This window comes from Myxine glutinosa, chromosome 5 (assembly GCF_964187855.1).
Source record: "Myxine glutinosa chromosome 5, kmMyxGlut1.1, whole genome shotgun sequence".
Classification (NCBI taxonomy): Eukaryota; Metazoa; Chordata; class Myxini; order Myxiniformes; family Myxinidae; genus Myxine; species Myxine glutinosa.
Genome location: NC_136265.1, coordinates 6,083,514 through 6,109,434, shown reverse-complemented (window position 1 = coordinate 6,109,434; position 25,921 = coordinate 6,083,514). Strand labels below are relative to the sequence as shown.

At 45.2% G+C, this 25,921-nt stretch overlaps 2 protein-coding genes across 4 annotated transcripts in view; one reads left to right on the top strand and one right to left on the bottom strand.

The window, feature by feature from the left end:
• Positions 1–4,485: 4,485 nt before the first annotated feature.
• LOC137428010 (olfactomedin-like protein 3) overlaps positions 4,486–25,921 on the bottom strand; it is a 32,897-nt gene continuing 11,461 nt past the window's right edge. The window contains exons 1-6 of one of the 3 annotated variants that reach the window (XM_068117904.2): positions 16,858–16,927; positions 13,079–13,216; positions 11,949–12,071; positions 9,576–9,729; positions 9,173–9,480; positions 4,486–7,174 (exon numbers count right to left, since the gene is read on the bottom strand). In XM_068117904.2, coding sequence (XP_067974005.1) covers positions 6,695–7,174; positions 9,173–9,480; positions 9,576–9,729; positions 11,949–12,071; positions 13,079–13,213 — 1,200 coding nt within the window. In that variant the 5' untranslated portion in view covers positions 13,214–13,216; positions 16,858–16,927 and the 3' untranslated portion in view covers positions 4,486–6,694. Of the gene's footprint in view, positions 7,175–9,172; positions 9,481–9,575; positions 9,730–11,948; positions 12,072–13,078; positions 13,217–16,788; positions 16,928–25,921 lie in introns of those variants that run through there. The other 2 variants (XM_068117905.2, XM_078777535.1) reach the window with 2 other exon arrangements.
• The window catches only part of LOC137428011 (pyruvate dehydrogenase protein X component, mitochondrial), a 75,921-nt gene continuing 59,202 nt past the window's right edge, over positions 9,203–25,921 (top strand). Inside the window, exon 1 of the mRNA XM_078777536.1 lies at positions 9,203–9,298. Within this exon, the coding sequence (XP_078633662.1) occupies positions 9,250–9,298 (49 nt within the window). The 5' untranslated portion in view covers positions 9,203–9,249. The remainder of the gene's footprint in view (positions 9,299–25,921) is intronic.

Genomic DNA, 25,921 nt, shown 5'->3' with positions numbered 1-25,921 from the left:
CCCTAAGCCGATTAGCTGACTTGGTATGGCCATTGCGGACTAACCGGTGCAGCTGGCGATCATCCCCCCCTGTGGTTCTGCGGGGACGTCCTGGCCTCGGTATTGGAGTAGGGACACCCCTCTGAGCATTTCGTTTCAGGATCTTTGACACCTAAACTTGAGTGATGCCATACTGCCGAACAATAGCACGCTGTTTCATGCCGGAATTTCGTAAAGCCACCACTCCATGACAAACAGCATTGTCGAGTTGACGGACCATCTCCAGAGGAAGCGGCAATACCTTTTGTAGACGTGCAGCAGTTGTTTTCCACTAATACAGAACGCAACAACCCTTATATACCCGATTGTGAAGCCAATCGTCAAATGTACTGTCCGTACATTTTGTCACGCCACCTGTGATATAATCCTGTTATTGACTTCTTGCTGTGACAGACAATCAGTGACATGGTTCTTTTAACAAAGAAATCACCGAAGCATAAAAGAAACTCACCAGATTGATATACTGAGTTCAGAAAGTAAACCCAAGTCAAGAAAAAAAAAAAATTCCATATTAAATGCCAAGTCTGTATCAATACAAACTCCTTCACGACCCTTGGACAAAGTATAAAGTATCGATTATATCAATACAAACTCCTTCACGACCCTTGGACAAAGTATAAAGTATCGATTATATTAATACAAACTCCTTCATGACCCTTCGACAAAGTATAAAGTATCGATTATATTAATACCAACTCCTTCACGACCCTTCGACAAAGTATAAAGTATCGATTATATTAATACCAACTCCTTCACGACCCTTGGACAAAGTATAAAGGATTGATTATATCAATACAAACTCCTTCATGACCCTTCGACAAAGTATAAAGTATCGATTATATCAATACAAACTCCTTCACGACCCTCGGACAAAGTATCGATTATATCAATACAAACTCCTTCATGACCCTTCGACAAAGTATAAAGTATTGATTATATCAATACAAACTCCTTCACGACCCTTCGACAAAGTATAAAGTATCGATTATATCAATAAAAACTCCTTCACGACCCTTCGACAAAGTATAAAGTATCGATTATATCAATAAAAACTCCTTCACGACCCTTCGACAAAGTATAAAGTATCGATTATATCAATACAAACTCCTTCACGACCCTTCAACAAAGTATAAAGTATCGATTATATCAATACAAACTCCTTCACGACCCTTCGACAAAGTATAATGTATCGATTATATTAATACAAACTCCTTCACGACCCTTGGACAAAGTGTAAAGTATCGATTATATCAATACAAACTCCTTCACGACCCTTGGACAAAGTATAAAGTATCGATTATATCGATACAAACTCTTTCACGACGCTTCGACAAAGTATAATGTATCGATTATATCAATACAAACTCCTTCACGACCCTTGGACAAAGTATAAAGTATCGATTATATCAATAAAAACTCCTTCATGACCTTTGGACAAAGTATAAAGTATCGATCATATTAATACAAACTCCTTCACGACCCTTCGACAAAGTATAAAGTATCGATTATATTAATACCAACTCCTTCATGATCCTTGGACAAAGTATAAAGTATCGATTATATTAATACAAACTCCTTCATGACCCTTGGACAAAGTATAAGGTATCGATTATATTAATACAAACTCCTTCATGACCCTTGGACAAAGTATAAGGTATCGATTATATTAATACAAACTCCTTCACGACCCTTGGACAAAGTATAAAGTATCGATTATATCAATACAAACTCCTTCACGACCCTTGGACAAAGTATAAAGTATCGATTATATCGATACAAACTCTTTCACGACGCTTCGACAAAGTATAATGTATCGATTATATCAATACAAACTCCTTCACGACCCTTGGACAAAGTATAAAGTATCGATTATATCAATAAAAACTCCTTCATGACCTTTGGACAAAGTATAAAGTATCGATCATATTAATACAAACTCCTTCACGACCCTTCGACAAAGTATAAAGTATCGATTATATTAATACCAACTCCTTCATGATCCTTGGACAAAGTATAAAGTATCGATTATATTAATACAAACTCCTTCATGACCCTTGGACAAAGTATAAGGTATCGATTATATTAATACAAACTCCTTCATGACCCTTGGACAAAGTATAAGGTATCGATTATATTAATACAAACTCCTTCATGACCCTTCGATAAAGTATCGATCATATTAATACAAACTCCTTCATGACCCTTCGACAAAGTATAATGTATCGATTATATTAATACAAACTCCTTCACAACCCTTGGACAAAGTATAAGGTGTCGATTATATTAATACAAACTCCTTCACGACCCTTGGACAAAGTATAAAGTATCGATTATATTAATACAAACTCCTTCACGACCCTTGGACAAAGTATAAAGTATCGATTATATTAATACAAACTCCTTCATGACCCTTGGACAACGTATAAAGTGTCGATTATATTAATACAAACTCCTTCACGACCCTTGGACAAAGTATAATGTATCGATTATATTAATACAAACTCCTTCACGACCCTTCGACAAAGTATAATGTATCGATTATATTAATACAAACTCCTTCACGACTCTTCGACAAAGTATAAAGTATCGATTATATTAATACAAACTCCTTCACGACCCTTGGACAAAGTATAAAGTATCGATTATATTAATACAAACTCCTTCACGACTCTTCGACAAAGTATAAAGTATCGATTATATTAATACCAACTCCTTCACGACCCTTCGACAAAGTATAAAGTATCGATCATATAAGATTTGATTGTACATCATAGTAAAGACACTTAAAACACCTGTTGATACAGATCTTTGGTCAGAATTTGAGAATTTTAAAAATGATTCCACTGGTCAACAAAATTTTAAAAGTTTTATGGTTCTAGTATATTTTGAGGTGATTCTAACCAACATGAACCTGTAGATTTCGATTATGATATGCAATTTTCACAAGCACATCCAGTTTTTTGAGAACCAGTATACCATAGGAATACCACTTCATTTGAAATTCACAACCCTCTTGTTGACCCTGAGAAGGTATTTTTACCACCACTTCATTTGAAACTTGGTTTGATGAAGAACTTTGTGAAGGCCATGGATCAAGATGGTGCTGGCTTCCGCTACTTGCTCATGAAGTTCCAAGGCATTGTATCTGAGGCCAAAGTAAAGGTGGGTGTTTTCAATGTTCCTCAAATTCGTCTTGTACTCACCAATCAGGACTTTGTAACGAGACTATCTGAGCTGGAAAGCGGTGCTTGTGATAGCTTTGTGGCTCTTGCTAACAATTAACTTGGAAATTTTCGAGCACCAAATTATGAAGAGCTTGTGGACAAGATCTTGAAGAGTTACCAGACGCTCGGTGCTCGAATGTCACTCAAGATACATTTCTTCCATTCTCATCTGGACTTCTTTCCACAAAATCTTGGCGATGTCAGTGATGAACATGGAGAAAGGTTTCACCGGGAAATTGCCATCATGGAGACTCGATATCAAGGCCGATTCAATCCAAACATGATGGGCGACTACTGTTGGACTTTACAGCGTGAAAGTGATTGCTCCGACAAACGCAAAAGTAAAGTTCAGAAGCACTTTCAATGTGATGTAAATAAAAACCTAAAGTTCATATTATTTTTGGTGATATTTTCTAAAGTTCACATTATTTTTGGAGATTTACATATTTTTATGTGATGTAAATAAAAACGTAAAGTTCATATTATTTTTTGTGATATTTTATAAAGTTCATATTATTTTTTGTGATATTTTATAAAGTTCATATTATTTTTGGAGATATACATTTTTTTATGTGATGTAAATAAAAACTTTAAGTTCATATTATTTTTTGTGACAATAAATAGACTTATTGAGACTTAATCAAGAAATTCGCATGCTCTAAAGATTTTTTCTACACTTATGATGTACTACGTCAAGGTTACGTGATAGCGAAATTTTAAGGTCAAATTCGGATTCGTGGGCACCAAATTAGTTAGAAACAGTTCAAAATAAGTCAGAACCAATTTGGCTGTTGACCAGTGTTCTTCATTATTGAGAGAATGGGCTAAAAACTCCATGAAGCACGATATCTCAAAAAGTTATGAACAGATTATGACAAAACTTGGTGGATTAGTTGGGTAGTTGACAAGAACGATACAATTCGATTTTGGTTCAGGTACGAATCCAGATCCTACCTATCAGTGAATACAAAACGCAAACTGTTCAACCTGGCGGAGGTATGCTCTCAACCGAGTGACCTTCTTCTTTCCATAGAAATTGCCAGGTCGTGAAACTGTTAGCAAAGGTAATGCAATAACAAAGGTCAATTTGAGGAAAGACCAATAAACAAACGTTACTCAGGACATTTCGAATGTCACATTATGGATCTTGTCACATTATCTATATTGACTTGGTGATAACAAGTACACTACCGGTCAAAAGTTTTAGAACGCCTCAATTTTTCCAGTTTTTATTGAAATTTACGCAGTTTAATGTCTCTATGTACTCTGAAATTAAGCACAGAACAAATAAACAATTGGAGATAAAAAAAGAAATCATAGAATCAATGCAAAGAAATTGCAAAGAAAGCCAAGGTGTCAGTGAGTTCAGTTTCCTACACCATCAAAAGGCACTTGGAAACTGGAGGAAACTCTGACAAGAAGAGGTCTGGCAGACCCAAAGCCACAACAGAATCAGAAGACAGGTTTCTGAGAGTCAACAGCTTGCGTGATAGGTGGCTCACAGGACAACAGCTTCAAGCACAGCTTAACAATGGTCAAAGTAAGCACGTCTCAGTTTCAACTGTGAAGAGAAGACTTCGAGCTGCAGGTTTGACAGGTCGAGTGGCAGTAAGAAAGCCAATGCTAAGATGGCAAAATAAGAAAAAGAGGCTTGCTTGGGCCATGAAGCACCGCCAGTGGACTACTGAAGACTGGAAGAAGGTCTTATGGACCGATGAATCAAAATTTGAAATCTTTGGTTCATCACGCAGGGTTTTTGTATGCCGTCGAGTAGGTGAAAGGATGGTTCCTCAGTGTGTGACACCAACTGTCAAACATGGAGGAGGAAGTGTGATGGTCTGGGGCTCTTTTGCTGGATCCATAGTCGGCAACTTGCACAGAGTGACTGGCACCCTGAACCAAAAGGGCTACCACAGCATTTTGCAGCGCCATGCAATACCCTCTGGTATACGCCTGGTTGGTCAGGGGTTCATCCTACAGCAAGATAATGACCCTAAACACACCTCCAGGCCATGTCAAAACTATCTTCGAGGAAAAGAACAAGACGGTAGGCTTCAAATCATGGAATGGCCAGCACAGTCTCCAGACTTAAACCCCATCGAGCTGGTTTGGGATGAACTGGACAGAAGGGTGAAAGCAAAGCAACCTACAAGTGCAACACATTTGTGGGAACTTCTGCAACAGTGTTGGGAAGAATTTCCCGAACAATATTTGATTTCCATTGTAGAAAGAATGCCACGAGTGTGTTCGGCGGTTATATCTGCAAAAGGTGGCTACTTTGCTGTGTCAAAAAACTAAATTAAATGTTGTTAAACAAAATGATTCTATGATTTCTTTTTTTATCTCCAATTGTTTATTTGTTTTGTGCTTAATTTCAGAGTACATTGAGACATTAAACTGCGTAAATTTCAATAAAACCTGGAAAAATCGAGGTGTTCTAAAACTTTTGACTGGTAGTGTATGTCATCCCAAATAGGTCATTGGTATCAAATGTCATCATAAATAGGTCATTGGTATCAAATGTCATCACAAATAGGTCATTGGTATCAAATGTCATCCCAAATAGGTCATTGGTATCAAATGTCATCACAAGTAGGTCATTGGTATCAAATGTCATCACAAATAGGTCATTGGTATCAAATGTCATCACAAATAGGTCATTGGTGTCAAATGTCATCACAAATAGGTCGTTGGTATCCAATGCCACCACAAATAGGTAATTGGTGTCCAATGTCATCCCAAAGAGGTCATTGGTATACAATGTCGTCCCAAATATGTCGTTGGTATACAATGTCGTGTCAAATAAGTCGTTGGTATCCAATGCCACCACAGAATAGGTAATTGGTGTCCAATGTCATCCCAAATAGGTCATTGGTATACAATGTCATCCCAAATAGGTCGTTGGTATCCAATGTCATCCCAAATAGGTCATTGGTATCCAATGCCACCACAAATAGGTCATTGGTGTCCAATGTCATCCCAAATAGGTCATTGGTATCCAATGCCACCACAAATAGGTCATTGGTGTCCAATGTCATCCCAAATAGGTCATTGGTGTCCAATGTCATCCCAAATAGGTCACTGACATGTATGTCATCCTTAGATGTAAATGGCCATGATGTTATATGCGAAGTTACATTAATTGCAAAGTCAAAGTAGATATCTCAAAACTGTAGCAGAGATTTATGGAAGAACAAAGATGATTGAAAACTTAAGGATTTCAAAATGACTCTTTTCCACTGAAGAAGATTTAACAAAACATCTCTCGCTCACAGGAACTTTGTGGAAGAGTTGAACTTGAGAATAAGACCCAGTTTAGAGCAAACACGAACATCAATGGGGTGTTTGGTGATGTGAACTTCTCTAGGTTTTTCTTTTTTGTGTATTCCTCTACCAGTGGCCTGTTGGATGTTTACGCTAGTTCCTCATCCTTACTGCTTATTCCGCAAAGCAAGTCGATAGAGCATTTGGTAGCCATCATCCCAAGCGGTGAACTTGGGTGAATTCGGTGTGTAGCTCAATGAAGCGAGCGAGCCAAAGCGTCGTGGGAAGTAGACCAACGGCAGGTTTTCAGGTGAGACCTTCTGGCTGACGTCAAATATGCATTGGACACGTGATCGTCCACCACGCCTTGTGTTGTACACGATATAAAGTGCTCCACACAGGACGAAACCTGCTTCGGCACCTTCCTTGTGACAACCCGTGTTCCAGGTTTGTTCAACGGCAAGTGAGTGTGCGTCAAGCTTGGAGAGCGAGATCGTCGAAGCCTCAGTTCCAGCATGGATGGCCCAAAGGCCTACCTCATCTGTCGCCAGCTGGATGCGTGTGTCCGGGTTGAGGGCAAAAGGAGGTACGAGACCGGTTCCTGGAAGAAGTGCACGGTCCACAAGTGTACCTTTCACCAGGTCCACCTGAATGAAGCCAACGAGAATAAGGGTGGGGGAGATTAGCCTTAAATATGGTCCCTCTCATGGGTATGTTTACACGGATAGGAACACCGATTGGTATCCCCATTGAAGGTCTATGCTGCTCTTCATCTTAACGGCAGAACCGCATTTTACAACTACCTCAAAAATCATATGGATTTTAACCCAGAAAGAAACCATTTTTTTCATGAGTCACACTTCCGTCTGAGACTTCTTCCTGGAAGTCACAGGGAATATTAATGGATCTGATTCTGTGATCATCGATCATGAGTTATGGTGCTCAATATTCAATGCCATATTAGGCCCATGCATAGAATTTGGTTTTCCCTGCCATCTCACAACTCTACTTTTTATGAAGGTAGTAGCATGGACTCACGTAACATCTGCGCAATGTACAATGTGACTCCAAATCCTCAACCCTTCTCACAAACAAGTAATCAACCCCCTCTCCCAAACCTCAAGACCTCAACTTCCCCCTCCAAACCCTAATACTTCAAACCCCCTAATATAACTCGGATAGATTCCAATTGCACTGGTCCATAGGCTGACACCAGAGGCCTGAAGGCTGAGGCCTTCACAAGGCCCGTGATGTCTATCGACTTCAACATTTCGATATTTCATGATCCATTTAACGGTCGCTTTGGTCGTTTTACGCTGAAGGGGAAAAAAAGCTTTGCGGAGGGGTACATGACGATTGTGAATACGACAGCTCAAAAGATGTCGGCTTCACATATCACCAAAATGGTGGCCATATGATTTTTCAGGCTAAAATTGTGGGTGGAAATGGGCATCTGTCCAACCAATGGGTGGAAAGGAAAGTTACAAACGGAGGAACAGCCAACAGGCGCATTAATATATAGACGACTTGTTATAATATATCTTGTTCTCACAATTACAGATAATAGACGGGTGAAAGCCGCTCCTGTACGACGTACTCTCTGAGGCGGCACTGGAACAGACCAGATTTAATTGCGTTAATTTTGGTTGCGGTTCATCATCATCATCATACAAAAATACGCCATTTGTGTCTGTCTGATGAATTTTTGACGCCAATACATTCCGTCGTTACTTATCCAATCTCAACCAAACTTGACAGGATGACGAAGGGTTACATCATGAAGGTTGTAACGCATTCATTTGCCCCCCTCCCAAAGGGGGTTTTCTCCCCCAAGCAGGTTTTCCCCGCCATTGCTGTTAATGGGGTTGCGTGTTGAGGTGTATATAAATGTTAAGTTAGCTTTATCGTGGCGTTTTTCCAAAGTTGCTTCGAATAACAAAACTAATGATAATAACTGATAATAATGAATATTATGAACCACAAACACGTATGATTAGATTTTTAAACAGTCGCTAATGCTGTTTATAACATTAAACAAAGAAATTTGGAGGAATCCCCACATCCATGAGGTAAGTTTTACTTGCAGAACTGAGCGAAGATCTACTGTACTCTAGGTATCCCACAAGGGTTGAGTAAATAACATGACCCTTCCTGGTGATACCGTGGCGTTTTTCGTAGCGAACTTTTGAAACTCGCTCCTGCTATTTAACACGAAACGGAAAGGGAAGAACCCCGGGCTGTACTCATTTACCAAGCAGCTAGCCAGCGCTTGCCAAGCCAGCCGTTCGTTCACGGTTTTGAATGAAGTGCTTGCTCGAATGTTTAAACCACTTGGCGATCTCTTCACAAGAAACTTGGTAAATGAACAGACACCCAATGTTCTTGAGACCCGGCCATAGAGCGACTGTAATCTATATACCCCAAGGAGGAATGACCCTTCCTGCCCCTCCCGGAGTGTGCAGGTGTACTTGTAAATTAAAGCAGAGACGTGAACCTTGAAAATATGGCTTGACCTCTGCTCCGTCGGGGATTGTTTATGTTCCTATTTTTGGAAAAGATTTCTCATCTGAAGCAAACCTCCACAATTGACGACAAGGTTGTCCAAGTGACCAGAGCAGACACAGAGAAGCAGGTGCTCCACCTACCTTCACAATCTCATTTTCAGAGCCAGCGCGGTGGTAGTACAGGTAGTCTCCGAGCAGCGCGTGCCCCGTTCCTTGGTATGGAGCAGGGAGCGTCAGCAGGGCCTCGGAGTCGTGGACGTCACTCAGGTTAGTGGCTGCAAACACAGACAAGCTGGGGTAGCGAAGCAACGAGGTGCCTTGAGCACCAGGTAGGACGTAAATGGCGAAATTGTCTCCACCGTGGTCTCCATGGAACCAGGCCCCCAGGTCTCCGCCGGAGCGTTTCACGATCTTGAGTGAGCGAATGGACGCAAGCATGTGGTTACATTCTGCGGAGGTGTGGGGGATCAAGGTGTTCAAATACCTACCAAATGTCCTAAATCATTTGATAATCTCCTTCATTTACTCATCCCTCCAATCCCACCATGGATTGTCATGCTCCCCTGTCCTCTGGGGTCTTCATCTGTGTCCAGGTTTTCATCCGTTAAACCTTCTATGCAGTGCTTCGATGGGTTCTGTGTCTCAAAGTAGTCCACGTCTCTTTCCACTCGTTCCACACGAAGAGATAGAGAATCGAGCTGGGGAAAGGTGAACAGAACTCAATTTGAGTGGTTGTGGTTGTGTGGCCAAGGTAGGATAAAGCTCCACAGGGGTGTTTATATTTGTGTGGCTACTGTGTGGTTAACCTCCATATGAGTGAGTATGTGCAGTTGTGCAGGTACGGTGTGGTTAACTTCTACACGAGTATCTGCGATTGTGAAGGTACAGTGTGGTTAACCTCCATATGAGTGAGTATGTGCAGTTGTGCAGGTACGGTGTGGTTAACTTCTACACGAGTATCTGCGATTGTGAAGGTACAGTGTGGTTAACCACCATATGAATATGTGCAGTTGTGAATGTGCAGTGTGGTTAACCTCCATGTGAGTGAGTATGTGCAGTTGTGCAGGTACGGTGTGGTTAACTTCTACATGAGTATCTGCGATTGTGAAGGTACAGTGTGGTTAACCACCATATGAATATGTGAAGTTGTGAATGTGCAGTGTGGTTAACCTCCATGTGAGTGAGTATGTGCAGTTGTGCAGGTACGGTGTGGTTAACCTCCATATGAGTGAGTATGTGTAATTGTGCAGGTACGGTGTGGTTAACCTCCATATGAGTGAGTATGTGCAGTTGTGCAGGTACAGTGTGGTTAACCTCCATATGAGTGAGTATGTGCAGTTGTGCAGGTACAGTGTGGTTAACCTCCATATGAGTGAGTATGTGCAATTGTGCAGGTACGGTGTGGTTAACTTCTACACGAGTATGTGCGGTTGTGAAGGTACAGTGTGGTTAACCACGATATGAGTATGTGCGGTTGTGAAGGTACAGTGTGGTTAGCCACGATATGAGTATGTGCGGTTGTGAAGGTACAGTGTGGTTAACCACGATATGAGTATGTGCGGTTGTGAAGGTACAGTGTGGTTAACCACGATATGAGTATGTGCGGTTGTGAAGGTACAGTGTGGTTGCCCTCTATATGAGTATGTGCGGTTGTGAAGGTACAGTGTGGTTAACCACTATATGAGTATGTGCGGTTGTGAAGGTACAGTGTGGTTAACCTCTATATGTATATGTGCGGTTGTGAAGGAACAGTGTGGTTAACCTCTATATGAGTATGTGCGTTTGTGAAGGTACTGTGTGGTTAACTTTTACATGAGTATCTGCGGTTGTGAAGGTGCAGTGTGGTTAACCTCTATATGAGTATGTGCAGTTGTGCAGGTACGGTGTGGTTAACCTCTTCATGAGTATCTGCAATTGTGAAGGTACAGTGTGGTTAACCACGATATGAGTATCTGCATTTGTGAAGGTACAGTGTGGTTAACCTCTATATGAGTATGTGCAGTTGTGCAGGTACGGTGTGGTTAACTTTTACATGAGTATCTGCGGTTGTGAAGGTGCAGTGTGGTTAACCTCTATATGAGTATGTGCAGTTGTGCAGGTACGGTGTGGTTAACTTTTACATGAGTATCTGCGGTTGTGAAGGTGCAGTGTGGTTAACCTCTATATGAGTATGTGCAGTTGTGCAGGTACTGTGTGGTTAACTTTTACATGAGTATCTGCGGTTGTGAAGGTACAGTGTGGTTAACCACTATATGAGTATGTGCGTTTGTGAAGGTACTGTGTGGTTAACTTTTACATGAGTATCTGCGGTTGTGAAGGTGCAGTGTGGTTAACCTCTCTATGAGTATGTGCAGTTGTGCAGGTACGGTGTGGTTAACCTCTTCATGAGTATCTGCAATTGTGAAGGTACAGTGTGGTTAACCACGATATGAGTATCTGCATTTGTGAAGGTACAGTGTGGTTAACCTCTATATGAGTATGTGCAGTTGTGCAGGTACGGTGTGGTTAACTTTTACATGAGTATCTGCGGTTGTGAAGGTGCAGTGTGGTTAACCTCTATATGAGTATGTGCAGTTGTGCAGGTACGGTGTGGTTAACTTTTACATGAGTATCTGCGGTTGTGAAGGTGCAGTGTGGTTAACCTCTATATGAGTATGTGCAGTTGTGCAGGTACTGTGTGGTTAACTTTTACATGAGTATCTGCGGTTGTGAAGGTAAAGTGTGGTTAACCACTATATGAATATGTGCAGTTGTGCAGGTACGGTGTGGATATATTGTGGTTGAGCTCTATACATGTGTGGGTAAGATGAAGCCCGGGACGCAAGAGCTCAATGTGACCCCCAACAACGTTACCCTTCCACATGTGTTACGTTAACAGCAGAATGGTCAATCTTGTGATGATCATGGGGTCACGAACCTGATCCGTTGTAAAGGTCTTGTCCTGTGTAAGAATGGACAACCTCCTTTCTGACTCCTTCTTCATATTGTTCAAATCCCTCTCATAATATGCCAGCTGCATGGACATGCGTTCGAGCTTCTCCTGTGGTGACATCTAATCTTCTCAGAAGTGCTTCAACATCAAATGCTTCCAAGTTTGTTAACGAAATACAAGTGTGTTAAGTGGACCTTGACTGGTCTATAAACACTGTGATCAATCCGAGTAAGTGGACCCTTACTGGTCTATAACCACTGTGATCAATCCGAGTAAGTGGACCCTTACTGGTCTATAACCAGCGTGGTCAATCCGAGAAGGTGTACCCTTGCTGGTCTATAACCAGCGTGGTCAATCCGAGAAGGTGTACCCTTGCTGGTCTATAACCAGCGTGGTCAATCCAAGTAATTGGACCCTTACTGGGCTATAATCACCATGGTCAATTCCGAGTAAGTTGACCCTTTCCTGGTCTATAACCACCCTGGGTTAATCCGAGTAAGTGCACCCCACTGGTCTTTAACCTCCGTGGTCAATCCGAGTAAGTGGACCCTTACTGGTCTATAACCACCGTGGTCAATCTGAGTAAGTGGACCCTTACTGGTCTATAACCACCGTGGTCAATCTGAGTAAGTGGACCGACCCTTACTGGGCTATAATCACCATGGTCAATTCCGAGTAAGTTGACCCTTCCTGGTCTATAACCACTCTGGGTTAATCCGAGTAAGTGTACCCTACTGGTCTTTAACCACCATGGTCTATCCGCGTAAGTGGACCCTTTCTGGTCTATAACCACTGTGATCAATCCGAGAAAGTGGACCCTTACTGGTCTATAACCACCATGGTCAATCTGAGCAAGTGTGGACCCTTAATGTTGTTACCACCGTGCTCAATCCGAGTAAATGGACCCTTACTGGTCTATAACCACCGTGGTCAATCCGAGAACGTTTTACACTCCCGTACCACGATGATGGAAATATTCAATAATGAGCCGTCCTTGGTGAATGGATTTGAGACATTTCCTGAAGGTCACCAACCGAGGCTATTTCCAAGGTAAAACCATTTGTTCTCGAACTGTGTTACCTTGGAGACCCGATGACGTGGATTCACCATCTTACCTCGAGTGTACCGACTCGTCTTTCCATGTACTCCTTGTACATGGTGTCCCTGTCTGGTCTCCTCTGTCCTGTGGCTTCGTAGAGGAACATCGTCCACACGATGGCAAGGTGCACGAGTACACGTCGGGATACCATGATCTGCACATCGCACCATGTGTACGTGAACTATTCAGTATCACGGTGACGTCATCATCCCCGATATCTGACACATACATCTCACATCCACGACGGGTAAATATGTCTTCAAACATCATTCAAAATAAATATTATTGTATTCTCCGGTCTTTCACCCTCTACGCTTTCATTCTTTCGCACCCCCATTGTCCCCCTATATAGGTTGCCCACGTTTTCCATTAACCCCACATTGTCCCCCTATATAGGTTGCCCACGTTTTCCATTAACCCCACATTGCCCCCTATATAGGATGCCCACGTTCTCATTAACCCCCCATTGCCCCCTATATAGGTTGCCCATGTTCTCATTAACCCCACATTGTCCCCCTATATAGGTTGCCCACATTCTCATTAACCCCCCATTGTCCCCCAATATAGGTTGACCACGTTCTCATTAACCCCACATTGTCCTTCCACACAGGCTGCTCACGTTCTCATGAACCCCACATTGTCCCCCTATATAGGTTGCCCACGTTCTCCATTAACCCCACATTGTCCCCCCACACAGGCTGCTCACGTTCTCATGAACCCCACATTGTCCCCCCACACAGGTTGCCCACGTTCTCATTAACCCCCATATAGGTTGCCCACGTTCTCCATTAACCCCACATTGTCGCCCCACACAGGCTGCTCATGTTCTCATTAACCCCACATTGTCCCCCTATATAGGTTGCCCACGTTCTCCATTAAACCCACATTGTCCCCCCACACAGGCTGCTCACATTCTCCATTAACCCCACATTGTCCCCCTATATAGGTTGCACACGTTCTCCATTAATCCCACCTGGACCCCACATAGGTTGCCCACGTTCTCATTTACCCCACATTGTCCCCCTATATAGGTTGCCCACGTTCTCCATTAACCCCACATTGTCCCCCTATATAGCTTGCCCATGTCCTCCAGTATCCCCACCTGGTCCCCTACACAGGTTGCCCACGTTCTCCAGTAACCACTCCTGGTCCCACATATAGGTTGCCCACATTCTCCATTAACCCCACCTGGTCCCCCAAAATAAGGTGCCCACGTTCTCCATTAACCCCACCTGGTCCCCATATATAAGGTGCCCACATTCTCCATTAACCCCACATTGTCCCCCTATATAGGTTGCTCACGTTCTCCATTAACCCCACATTGTCCCCCTATATAGGTTGCCCACGTTCTCCATTAACCACACATTGTCCCCCTATATAGCTTGCCCACGTTCTCCATTAACCCGACATTGTCCCCCTATATAGGTTGCCCACGTTCTCCATTAACCCCACATTGTCCCCCTATATAGGTTGCCCACGTTCTCCATTAAACCCCACATTGTCCCCCTAAATAGGTTGCCCACGTTCTCCATTAACCCGACATTGTCCCCCTATTTAGGTTGCCCATGTTCTCCATTAACCCCACATTGTCCCCCTATATACCTTGCCCACGTTCTCCAGTATCCCCACCTGCTCCCCCATATAGGTTGCCCACGTTCTCCATTAACCGCACATTGTCCCCCTTTTTAAGTTGCCCACGTTCTCCATTAACCCCACATTGTCCCCTTATATAGGTTGCCCACGTTCTCCATTAACCCCACATTGTCCCCCTATATAGGTTGCCCACGTTCTCCATTTACCCCACATTGTCCCCCTATATAGCTTGCCCACGTTCTCCATTAACCCCACATTGTCCCCCTATATAGCTTGCCCACGTTCTCCATTAACCCCACATTGTCCCCCTATATAGGTTGCCCACATTCTCCATTAACCCCACATTGTCCCCCTATATAGCTTTCCCTCGTTCTCCAGTATCCCCACCTGCTCCCCCATATGGGTTGCCCACGTTCTCCATTAACCGCACATTGTCCCCGTTTTTAGGTTGCCCACGTTCTCCATTAACCCCACATTGTCCCCTTATATAGGTTGCCCACGTTCTCCATTAAACCCCACATTGTCCCCCTATATAGCTTGCCCACGTTCTCCATTAACCCCACATTGTCCCCCTATATAGGTTGCTCACATTCTCCATTAAACCCCACATTGTCCCCCTATATAGGTTGCCCACGTTCTCCATTAACCCCACATTGTCCCCCTATATAGGTTGCCCACGTTCTCCATTAACCCCACATTGTCCCCCGATATAGGTTGCCCACATTCTCCATTAACCCCACATTGTCCCCCTATATAGGTTGCCCACATTCTCCATTAACCCCACATTGTCCCCCTATATAGGTTGCCCACATTCTCCATTAACCCTACAATGTCCCCCCACACAGGCTGCTCACGTTCTCCATTAACCGCACATTGTCCCCCTATATAGGTTGCCCACGTTCTCCATTAACCCCACATTGTCCCCCTATATAGGTTGCCCTCGTTCTCCATCAACCCCACATTGTCCCCCTATGTAGGTTGCCCACGTTCTCCCATTAACCCCACATTGTCCCCCCACACAGGCTGCTCACGTTCTCCATTAACCGCACATTGTCCCCCGATATAGGTTGCCCACGTCGCATCCCGCTGCTCCATCTATCCATTTGTTGTCCCACTGTCCCGTCCGTCCATGTGTTGTCCCATTGTCCCGCATGTCCATGTGTTGTCCCTCTGCTCCGTCACGTCGCTCTTCCCTGATCCTTGACTTGTACACAACTCAGTTGATGTCTAATGGAATTGGCAGACATTTTAAGTGTAGTACAAATGGATACTATTCCTCACAACAAGAAATAAACAACAGACAGACAAGCAGATTATGACATGGACAGGATCAGCAGATCGTGTTGGATCTTTTGTTTTGGAATTGATGACCAGATGTATCCAAAAAATCCAGGTGAGCAGCAAGATCTCCAGAGACAAGACCATCATGGCATGGACTCGTCAATTCCCAAAGTTCCGGAGACAAGACCATCATGGCATTGACTTGCAATTCCTGTTGATCTGGAGACAAGACCATCATGGCATGGACTGGTCAATTCCTGTCGATCCGGAGACAAGACCATCATGGCATTGACTTGCAATTCCTGTTGATCTGGAGACAAGACCATCATGGCATGGACTGGTCAATTCCTGGCGATCTGGAGACAAGACCATCATGGCGTGGACTCGTCAATTCCTGTCGATCTGGAGACAAGACCATCATGGCAGGGACTCATCAATTCCTGTCGATCTGGAGACAAGACCATCATGGCATGGACTTGTCAATTCCTGTCGATCTGGAGACAAGACCATCACGGCATGGACTCGTCAATTCCTGTCGATCCGGAGACAAGACAATCATGGCAGGGACTCGTCAATTCCAGTCTGTAAAACGTTTAATATCCACGTGGCGCCCCTTACCCCCCAACCCTAACAGTCTTCCTCCAAGTCTTCCCTTGGGATCTCAGTGACGTCATTTTCCTTGTCCCTGCTTCTCCCCATTGCCTTTTCCCAACATCCCAAACCTCATTTCGATAAGTTTCAGCTTCCATTATTAGATTGCCTCCCCAACTATTCATGGCATCACATGAACATGATGTTCAATTATAACGGCACTGTACTACTACTAATAATATCGATAACGGTAATACATACTATACCACATCGACAACATCATGTGTTAACACGACACTAATACAGTAAGTACATCGACATCGAGCAAACCTCTTTTCGTGACGCTTGGGCAGCGAATTAGAAACATGTGATGGTGGAGATGGAGAAATGTGAGGGGAGGGGTGCAGGGGTCTGTCGGGGGGCGGAGGAGGAGGAGAAGGGGCCACGTGGATGTTCAACGTTTTACAGATTCTGGGTTTTCATAGGGGTCCGTATGGGGGTCATGTGGAGTCCTTTTAGCGTTTTACAGATTCTGGGTTTTCATAGGGGTCCGTATGGGGGTCATGTGGAGTCCTTTAAGCGTTTTACAGATTCTGGGTTTTCATAGGGGTCCGTATGGGGGTCATGTGGAGTCCTTTAAGCGTTTTACAGATTCTGGGTTTTCATAGGGGTCCGTATGGGGGTCATGTGGAGTCCTTTAAGCATTTTACAGATTCTGGGTTTTCATAGGGGTCTGTTGGGGTGGGGGGGGGGGGGGGGTTATGTGGATGTTAAGCGTTTTACAGATTCTGGGTTTTCATCGGGGTCTGTTGGGGTGGGGGCGGGGGGGGGGAGGGTGTGGGGTGGGGTTTATGTGGATGTTAAACGTTTTACATATTCTGGGTTTTCATAGGGGTCCGTATAGGGGTCATGTGGAGTCCTTTAAGCGTTTTACAGATTCTGGGTTTTCATAGGGGTCTGTTGGGGTGGGGGGGGGGGGTTATGTGGATGTTAAGCGTTTTACAGATTCTGGGTTTTCATAGGGGTCCGTATGGGGGTCATGTGGAGTCCTTTAAGCATTTTACAGATTCTGGGTTTTCATAGGGGTCTGTTGGGGTGGGGGGGGGGGGGGTTATGTGGATGTTAAGCGTTTTACAGATTCTGGGTTTTCATCGGGGTCTGTTGGGGTGGGGGCGGGGGGGGGGCGAGGGTGTGGGGTGGGGTTTATGTGGATGTTAAACGTTTTACATATTCTGGGTTTTCATAGGGGTCCGTATAGGGGTCATGTGGAGTCCTTTAAGCGTTTTACAGATTCTGGGTTTTCATAGGGGTCCGTATGGGGGTCATGTGGAGTCCTTTAAGCGTTTTACAGATTCTGGGTTTTCATAGGGGTCTGTTGGGGTGGGGGGGGGGGGGGGGTTATGTGGATGTTAAGCGTTTTACAGATTCTGGGTTTTCATAGGGGTCTGCTGGGGTTGGGGGGTAAGGGGCGCCACGTTGATATTAAACGTTTTACAGATTCTGGGTTTTCACCGGGGTCTGTTAGGGTTGGGGGGTAAGGGGCGCCACGTGGATATTAAACGTTTTACAGATTCTGGGTTTTCATAGGGGTCTGTTGGGGTTGGGGGGTAAGGCGCGCCACGTGGATATTAAACGTTTTACAGATTCCGGGTTTTCATAGGGGTCTGTTGGGGTTAGAGGGGGGGGGGGGGTAGAAGGATAAGGAGGGGATTATGTGGATGTTAAACGTGTTACAGAGTCTGGGTTTTAATAGGGGTCTGTTGGGGGAGGGGGAGTGGGGGTCACGTGGATGTTGAACGTTTTACAGATTCTGGGTTTTCATAGGGGTCTGTTGGGGTTGGGGGGTAAGGCGCGCCACGTGGATATTAAACGTTTTACAGATTCTGGGTTTTCATAGGGGTCTGTTGGGGTTAGAGGGGGGGGGGGTAGAAGGAGAAGGAGGGGATTATGTGGATGTTAAACGTGTTACAGAGTCTGGGTTTTCATAGGGGTCTGTTGGGGGAGGGGGAGTGGGGGTCACGTGCATGTTGAACGTTTTACAGATTCTGGGTTTTCATAGCGGTCTGCTGGGGTTGGGGGTAAGGGGCGCCACGTGGATATTAAACGTTTTACAGATTCTGGGTTTTCATAGGGGTCTGTTGGGGTTGGGGGGTAAGGGGCGCCACGTGGATGTTAAACGTGTTACAGATTCTGGGTTTTCATAGCGGTCTGCTGGGGTTGGGGGTAAGGGGCGCCACGTGGATATTAAACGTTTTACAGATTCTGGGTTTTCATAGCGGTCTGTTGGGGTTGGGGGGTAAGGGGCGCCACGTGGATGTTAAACGTGTTACAGATTCTGGGTTTTCATAGCGGTCTGCTGGGGTTGGGGGTAAGGGGCGCCACGTGGATATTAAACGTTTTACAGATTCTGGGTTTTGATAGGGGTCTGTTGGGGTTGGGGGGTAAGGGGCGCCACGTGGATGTTAAACGTGTTACAGATTCTGGGTTTTCATAGGGGTCTGTTGGGGTTGGGGGGGGGGGGGGTAGAAGGGGAAGGAGGGGATTATGTGGATGTTAAACGTGTTACAGAGTCTGGGTTTTCATAGGGATATGTCGGGGGAGGGGGAGTGGGGGTTATGGGGAGGGGGTCATGTGGATGTTGAACGTTTTACAGATTCTGAGTTTTTATAGGGGTCTGTTGGGGTGGGGGCGGGGGGGGAGGGTGTGGGGTGGGGTTTATGTGGATGTTAAACGTTTTACATATTCTGGGTTTTCATAGCGGTCTGTTGGGGTTGGGGGGTAAGGGGCGCCACGTGGCTATTAAACGTTTTACAGATTCTGGGTTTTCATAGGGGTCTGTTGTGGTTGGGGGGGGGGGGGTAGAAGGGGAAGGAGGGGATTATGTGGATGTTAAACGTGTTACAGAGGCTGGGTTTTCATAGGGGTCTGTTGAGGGAGGGGGAGTGGGGGTTATGGGGTGGGGGTCACGTGGATGTTGAACGTTTTACAGATTCTGGGTTTTCATAGGGGCTCTGGTGGGGGGGGGGGGGTGGGGGGGGGTTAGGGGGAGGGGTCACGTGGATGTTGAACGTTTTACAGATTCTGGGTTTTAATAGCGGTCTGCTGGGGTTGGGGGTAAGGGGCGCCACGTGGATATTAAACGTTTTACAGATTCTGGGTTTTCATAGGGGTCCGTATGGGGGTCATGTGGTGTCCTTTAAGCGTTTTACAGATTCTGGGTTTTCATAGGGGTCTGTTGGGGTGGCGGCGGGGAGGGGTGTGGGGTGGGGTTTATGTGGATGTAAAACGTTTTACATATTCTGGGTTTTCATTGGGGTTATGGGGGGGTGGGTTTTTTTTTTTTTTTTTTTGTATACAGAGTCGAGGCTCGTGAAAGAGCTAACATTTATCAAACAAACAAATCAAACAAACAAGCAAACAAAGTATATAAAAAGGGGAGCGGTCGACAAGATGGGGAGAGAAGGGGAGGAAGCACACAAACACAACATTTGAGAGCAGGGACATCGGGAGATGTTTTTGGAGGGAGAGGGCCTGGGGGGAGGCAGGATAGGTATAAAACGCAAGGACACCGAGGACTTCCAGGAAAGAAGTCAAAAGTCACCTCAAAAAAGTGGATTTGGGGTCAAAATAGCGGGGGTAGAAAAGATCAAGGTTTTGGATTGGGGAAGATAAGAGATGGTGGTGAACAGCCGTTTTAAAGACCTGGAGGGAGGAGTGGGATTGAAGAGAGTGAGGGAGTTTGTTCCAGAGGCGGGAGAAAAGAGGAATGAAGGAGTGAAGGTGAGTAGAGAGTCTTGATTTTGGCAGTTTAACCATAAGAGGGTTGCAGGCAGATCTTGTGCGACCTGCAGGAATATTTGGGGGACAGAGCCCAGAGAGAGCTGGGGGAGCAAGGCCGGAGAGGAGTCGGTAGAAGACGGAAAGACCACCAACCTGCCTGCGGTGATTAAGTGAAAGGCCCTCAGAGATAGCGTCATCGCGGGAGATTCCAATGATTCTGAACGCTTTGGTTTCAACAGCGTGAAGTCGAGCTAGGTGTGAGGCAGGAGCACCAGCCCAGAGGGGAGAGCAGTACTCCATTGAGTTGCGGATGAAAGCCTTGTATGTGGTGAGGAGCTCAGGTGTGCCAAGAAAGAACTTCGCACGACGGAGGATGCCCAGTCGGCGACTGGTTTTGGAGGCCAGCTTGGAAATGTGGTTTTCCCAGGAAAGATCATGGCAGATAGTGAGACCCAAAAGCTTGAGTGACAGAACTTCTTGGAGAGGATTATTCAGAAAGTAGATGGGAGGGTTGTCCAGTCAGTCTTTTCGGAGAGACATTGTAAGAGTGTGAGATTTGTCAGGATTGAAAGACATGTTCCACTTGTTTGCCCAGTCTGTGATTTTGTCCAGGTCTGCAGAGAGTGAGGAGGCTGCAGACTGCCGATCTGAGGGATGAGGAATGGAGCGGCAGAGAGTGGAGTCATCAGCAAAGAGATAGAGAGGATTTTCAAGAGAGTCAGAGAGATCATTGATGAAGACCAGAAAAAGCACAGGGCCCAGAACACTGCCTTGGGGAACTCCAGCCTGAACAGGAAGAGGAGATGAGAGAAACCCATTCAGGGCCACACGTTGACTACGACTAGAGAGGAAGTCCGCCAGCCATGCGTGGAGATTTCCATGGATACCAAAGGAGGAGCGTTTGGTGAGCAGAGCGGGGTGCCAGACTGTATCGAAGGCACGTGATATGTCGAGGGAGACAGCTCTAATTTCCTGTTTGGCATTGAGGACCTCCATCCATTTTTGAGACAGCAGAAGCAGCATGTCCAGAGTAGAGTGACCTGGTCTGAAACCAAATTGATGATCAGAGATCAAGCCATTGGAGAAGAGGAAATATTTCATATCCGAAGCAATGATGGATTCCAGGACTTTGCTGATAATTGGGAGAAGGCTGATTGGTCTGTAGTTGCTAGGATCTGTTTTTGCACCTTTTTTGTGCAAAGCGGTGATGTCGGCTGATTTCCAAGCAGATGGCAGTTGACCTTGAGCAAAAGAGAGGGTGAAGAGAACAGAGAGAGGGAGTGAAAGAGCGGAAGAACAGGATTTTAGGACCCGTGGGCTGATGCCGTCAGGTCCAGTTGCAGAATCAGAGTCGAGGGTTGACAGAAACTTTTCCACCTTGTCAGGAGGAAAGGACACGGAGTCCAGGAGCAGCTGGGTACGACTGGGTATGGTGGGTACAGAGAGGGATGGGTTTGGGACACAAGATTTAGAGGCAAACACAGAGTTGAGGCATTCAGCTTTTTCACGTGCGGAGTCAGCTGTGTAGCCATTTGAGGTAAGGGAGGGGATGGAGGGGCAACAAACACCAGAAACAGATTTGACCAGACGCTACCAGGATTTGGAAGAGGGAGACAGATAAGAGAGTTCGGTCTTGAGAACGGAGAGATATTGTTTCCTGGCTCTCCTGAGGGTGGACACACACTTGTTTCGGGCTTTGTGAAAGGAAATGAGATTTCCTTCCGTTGGATTTGCTTTCCAGGAGACGAAGGCAAGTTGTTTCTGGGCAACAGCCTCACCACAAGATTCCGTGTACCATGGATGGGAGGAAGGGTATGACAACTGAAGACGAGATCGGATAAATCTGTGCATGAGAGAGAGCAATTTACTTTGGAAGAATTCCCAGGATGAGTTGATGTCAGAGGTGGTAGAGATGGGAGACCAGTCCAGATGATTGATGGCTGCTTGAAGACCGTGCCAGTTGGCCTGAGTGAAATGCCAGACTCGTCGACGCTGAGCAGGCTCCCTGAGAATGGTCAGAGAGATGTCCACTTTAACAAGCACATGATCAGATGAGCCGATTGGAGCAGAAGAAGAGCAGCAGACATTTTCAGGGAAGTTTGTCATAACCAAGTCCAGAAGAGAAGGTGCTCCGTTGACTGAGATCCGGGTCGGGAAATTGACAGATTGTGTCAGTCCCAGTGAGTCGCAGTGGTCCTTTGCTGAGGAGCCATGGCTGGTGAGAGGGGTACCCACACCCAGCCAACTGGCATGGTGACAATTGAAATCACCACATATGAGGAAGAGAGAGTTGGGATGAGTAGATAGAAGTTGGTCCATATTCTCAGACAGCGAGATGTAGATGGAGTCATCACTGTTTGGTGGACGGTACAACACACATATGAACAAGAAGTGGGAGTGAAGGGGAAGCCGTAGCCAGAGGTATTCCTGGGGGTGAGGTGGAGAGAGCGCAGTGCAGGGCGAGTGAGGAAGAGAGTTTTTGATAAAGATAGCAACCCCACCTCCAGCACGAGGCTCAGGTCTATCATACCGGAGGAGGGAGTAACCCGGGAGAGATACTAAGGAATCAGAGACATCATGAAGGAGGAAAGTTTCTGTTAAGCAGATCACGTCTGGTTTGACAGAAGCAACCTGTATGGAGAGATCAGTTAAGTTTGAACGAAGGCCCCGGATGTTTGAGGTCCATACCGTTAATGAAGAGGAAGGGGGAGCATCGGATACAGAACAGGGGGGAGGAGGGGTAGGGTAAGATGTGGAAGATGTGGAAGAGGTGGAAGAGGTAGGGAGAGCTGTTGAAGGTGTGTCAGAGATTTCAGAATAGCTCGGAGAAAGGGAAGGATGGGGCGGACAAAAGGTTTGATGGTGATTGGGTGAGGCACAATGAGGTTATGGGGAGGGGTCCCGTGGATATTAAACGTTTTACAGATTCTGGGTTTTAATAGGGACTCTGGGGGGTTAGGGGGAGGGGTCGCGTGGATATTACACGTTTTACAGATTCTGGGTTTTCATAGGGGTCTGTTGGGGTTGGGGGGGGGGGGGTAGAAGGGGATTATGTGGATGTTAAACGTGTTACAGAGTCTGGGTTTTCATAGGGGTCTGTTGGGGGAGGGGGAGTGGGGGTCACGTGGATGTTGAACGTTTTACAGATTCTGGGTTTTCATAGGGGTCTGTTGGGGTTGGGGGGTAAGGCGCGCCACGTGGATATTAAACGTTTTACAGATTCTGGGTTTTCATCGGGGTCTGTTGGGGTTAGAGGGGGGGGGGGGTAGAAGGAGAAGGAGGGGATTATGTGGATGTTAAACGTGTTACAGAGTCTGGGTTTTCATAGGGGTCTGTTGGGGGAGGGGGAGTGGGGGTCACGTGGATGTTGAACGTTTTACAGATTCTGGGTTTTCATAGCGGTCTGCTGGGGTTGGGGGTAAGGGGCGCCACGTGGATATTAAACGTTTTACAGATTCTGGGTTTTCATAGGGGTCTGTTGGGGTTGGGGGGTAAGGGGCGCCACGTGGATGTTAAACGTGTTACAGATTCTGGGTTTTCATAGCGGTCTGCTGGGGTTGGGGGTAAGGGGCGCCACGTGGATATTAAACGTTTTACATATTCTGGGTTTTCATAGCGGTCTGCCGGGGTTGGGGGTAAGGGGCGCCACGTGGATATTAAACGTTTTACAGATTCTGGGTTTTCATAGGGGTCTGTTGGGGTTGAGGGGTAAGGGGCGCCACGTGGATGTTAAACGTGTTACAGATTCTGGGTTTTCATAGGGGTCTGTTGGGGTTGGCGGGGGGGTAGAAGGGGAAGGAGGGGATTATGTGGATGTTAAACGTGTTACAGAGTCTGGGTTTTCATAGGGATATGTCGGGGGAGGGGGAGTGGGGGTTATGGGGAGGGGGTCATGTGGATGTTGAACGTTTTACAGATTCTGAGTTTTCATAGGGGTCTGTTGGGGTGGGGGCGGGGGGGGAGGGTGTGGGGTGGGGTTTATGTGGATGTTAAACGTTTTACATATTCTGGGTTTTCATAGCGGTCTGTTGGGGTTGGGGGGTAAGGGGCGCCACGTGGATATTAAACGTTTTACAGAGTCTGGGTTTTCATAGGGGCTCTGGGCAGGGGGGGTTAGGGAGAGGGGGGTGGGGGGGGGGGGGTAGAAGGGGAAGGAGGAGGTCACGTGGATATTAAACGTTTTACAGATTCATTGGAATGCACAAAGCCAAAGATCTTGTGCCCGACCCTCGAGTGGTGCTTCGTGGTTGATTTGTCTGTGGTTGCACCTCCCACCGTGACGTCATTTTCATCTGGCGTGACGTCAAACCTGTACAGACCTCGTGGTGAGGGTATCCTGCCGTTTTAGTGTTCACGTTGATAAACATCCCGGCAATGAGAGAGCAGAGAGGATCCAGGTAAGGAGTGGACAAAACCAAGGAGATCCGTTTTAGTTGATGAAGACATTTGATGAGACTTCATGATTCAGGATTGTGAATCGTCAGGTCGCCAATTGTCAATCGTCAATTTAATTTAATTTACATTCTCTAATATAATTGTTACATATATTACACAATACATTTCTAACTGATCGGACTAAGCGTTGTACTTGTCGAATTATGACGTCATAATTAAGGTACCGATGACGTCACTGTTAACATATGTTATTCCCCTGGAGAGAACTTGAGAACGCAACCATGTTTCCATTTTTTCCCATGTAGTCAGGTTCACTATGTTTTTTCGTTCAAATTTTTTGGAGATTAGCAAAACGATACATTTTTGGAATATTCAGAGCATGAGGAATCCAACAATTAATGTTGGCATTTGCGTAGACACCTTTGCGAAAATGACACTCAGGACAGTGAAGAAGATCTGTAAAAGCATATTCCTGAACGGTATAGACCCAGTAGATCCTGTGTATAGGACTTATAGTTCGCTATAAGTTCGCTATACTTATACTTCGCTCTTTCACGAGCCTCGATCTTGTATACAAAAAAACAAAAAAACAAAAAAAAAAAAAAAATCTGATACTAACAAGGCTGCTTTCTTGGTTTATAAGCCCATACCTATAACTTCAAAGGACTTGCAATATCATGTATTATGTAATACAGTTATATCACAAATATAAAGACAATGGTTTTCAATTACCTTTGTTTGTTGCTTTTCTATAATCCTGAGCACTATTTTGAGGCCTTTATTGGATTCCTTGACCCAGAAAACATAGGATTAGCATATTTAATTAAGTTTCTAGGTTGACTAGAAGCCGAGATAGCGCAAAATATGTATTTTATGGCGGCCATTTTGAAAATCCAAAATGGCGGCCATGCAGGTGTCTGTGCAAATGCCAACATTAATTGTTGGATTCCTCATGCTCTGAATATTCCAAAAATGTATAGTTTTGCTAATCTCCAAAAATTTTGAACGAAATTATATTTGTTAACATCGTGAACCTGACTAATGGAGCGGTTAGGAGATATAGAGGTGCAACCTTTTTTTTTTTCTTTTTTTTTTTTGTATACAAGATCGAGGCTCGTGAAAGAGCGAACATTAATCACACAGAAAGACAAACAGACACATAAAACAAATAACATCGGGAGCGGTAGACAAGATGGGGAGAGAGGGGGAAGGACACAAA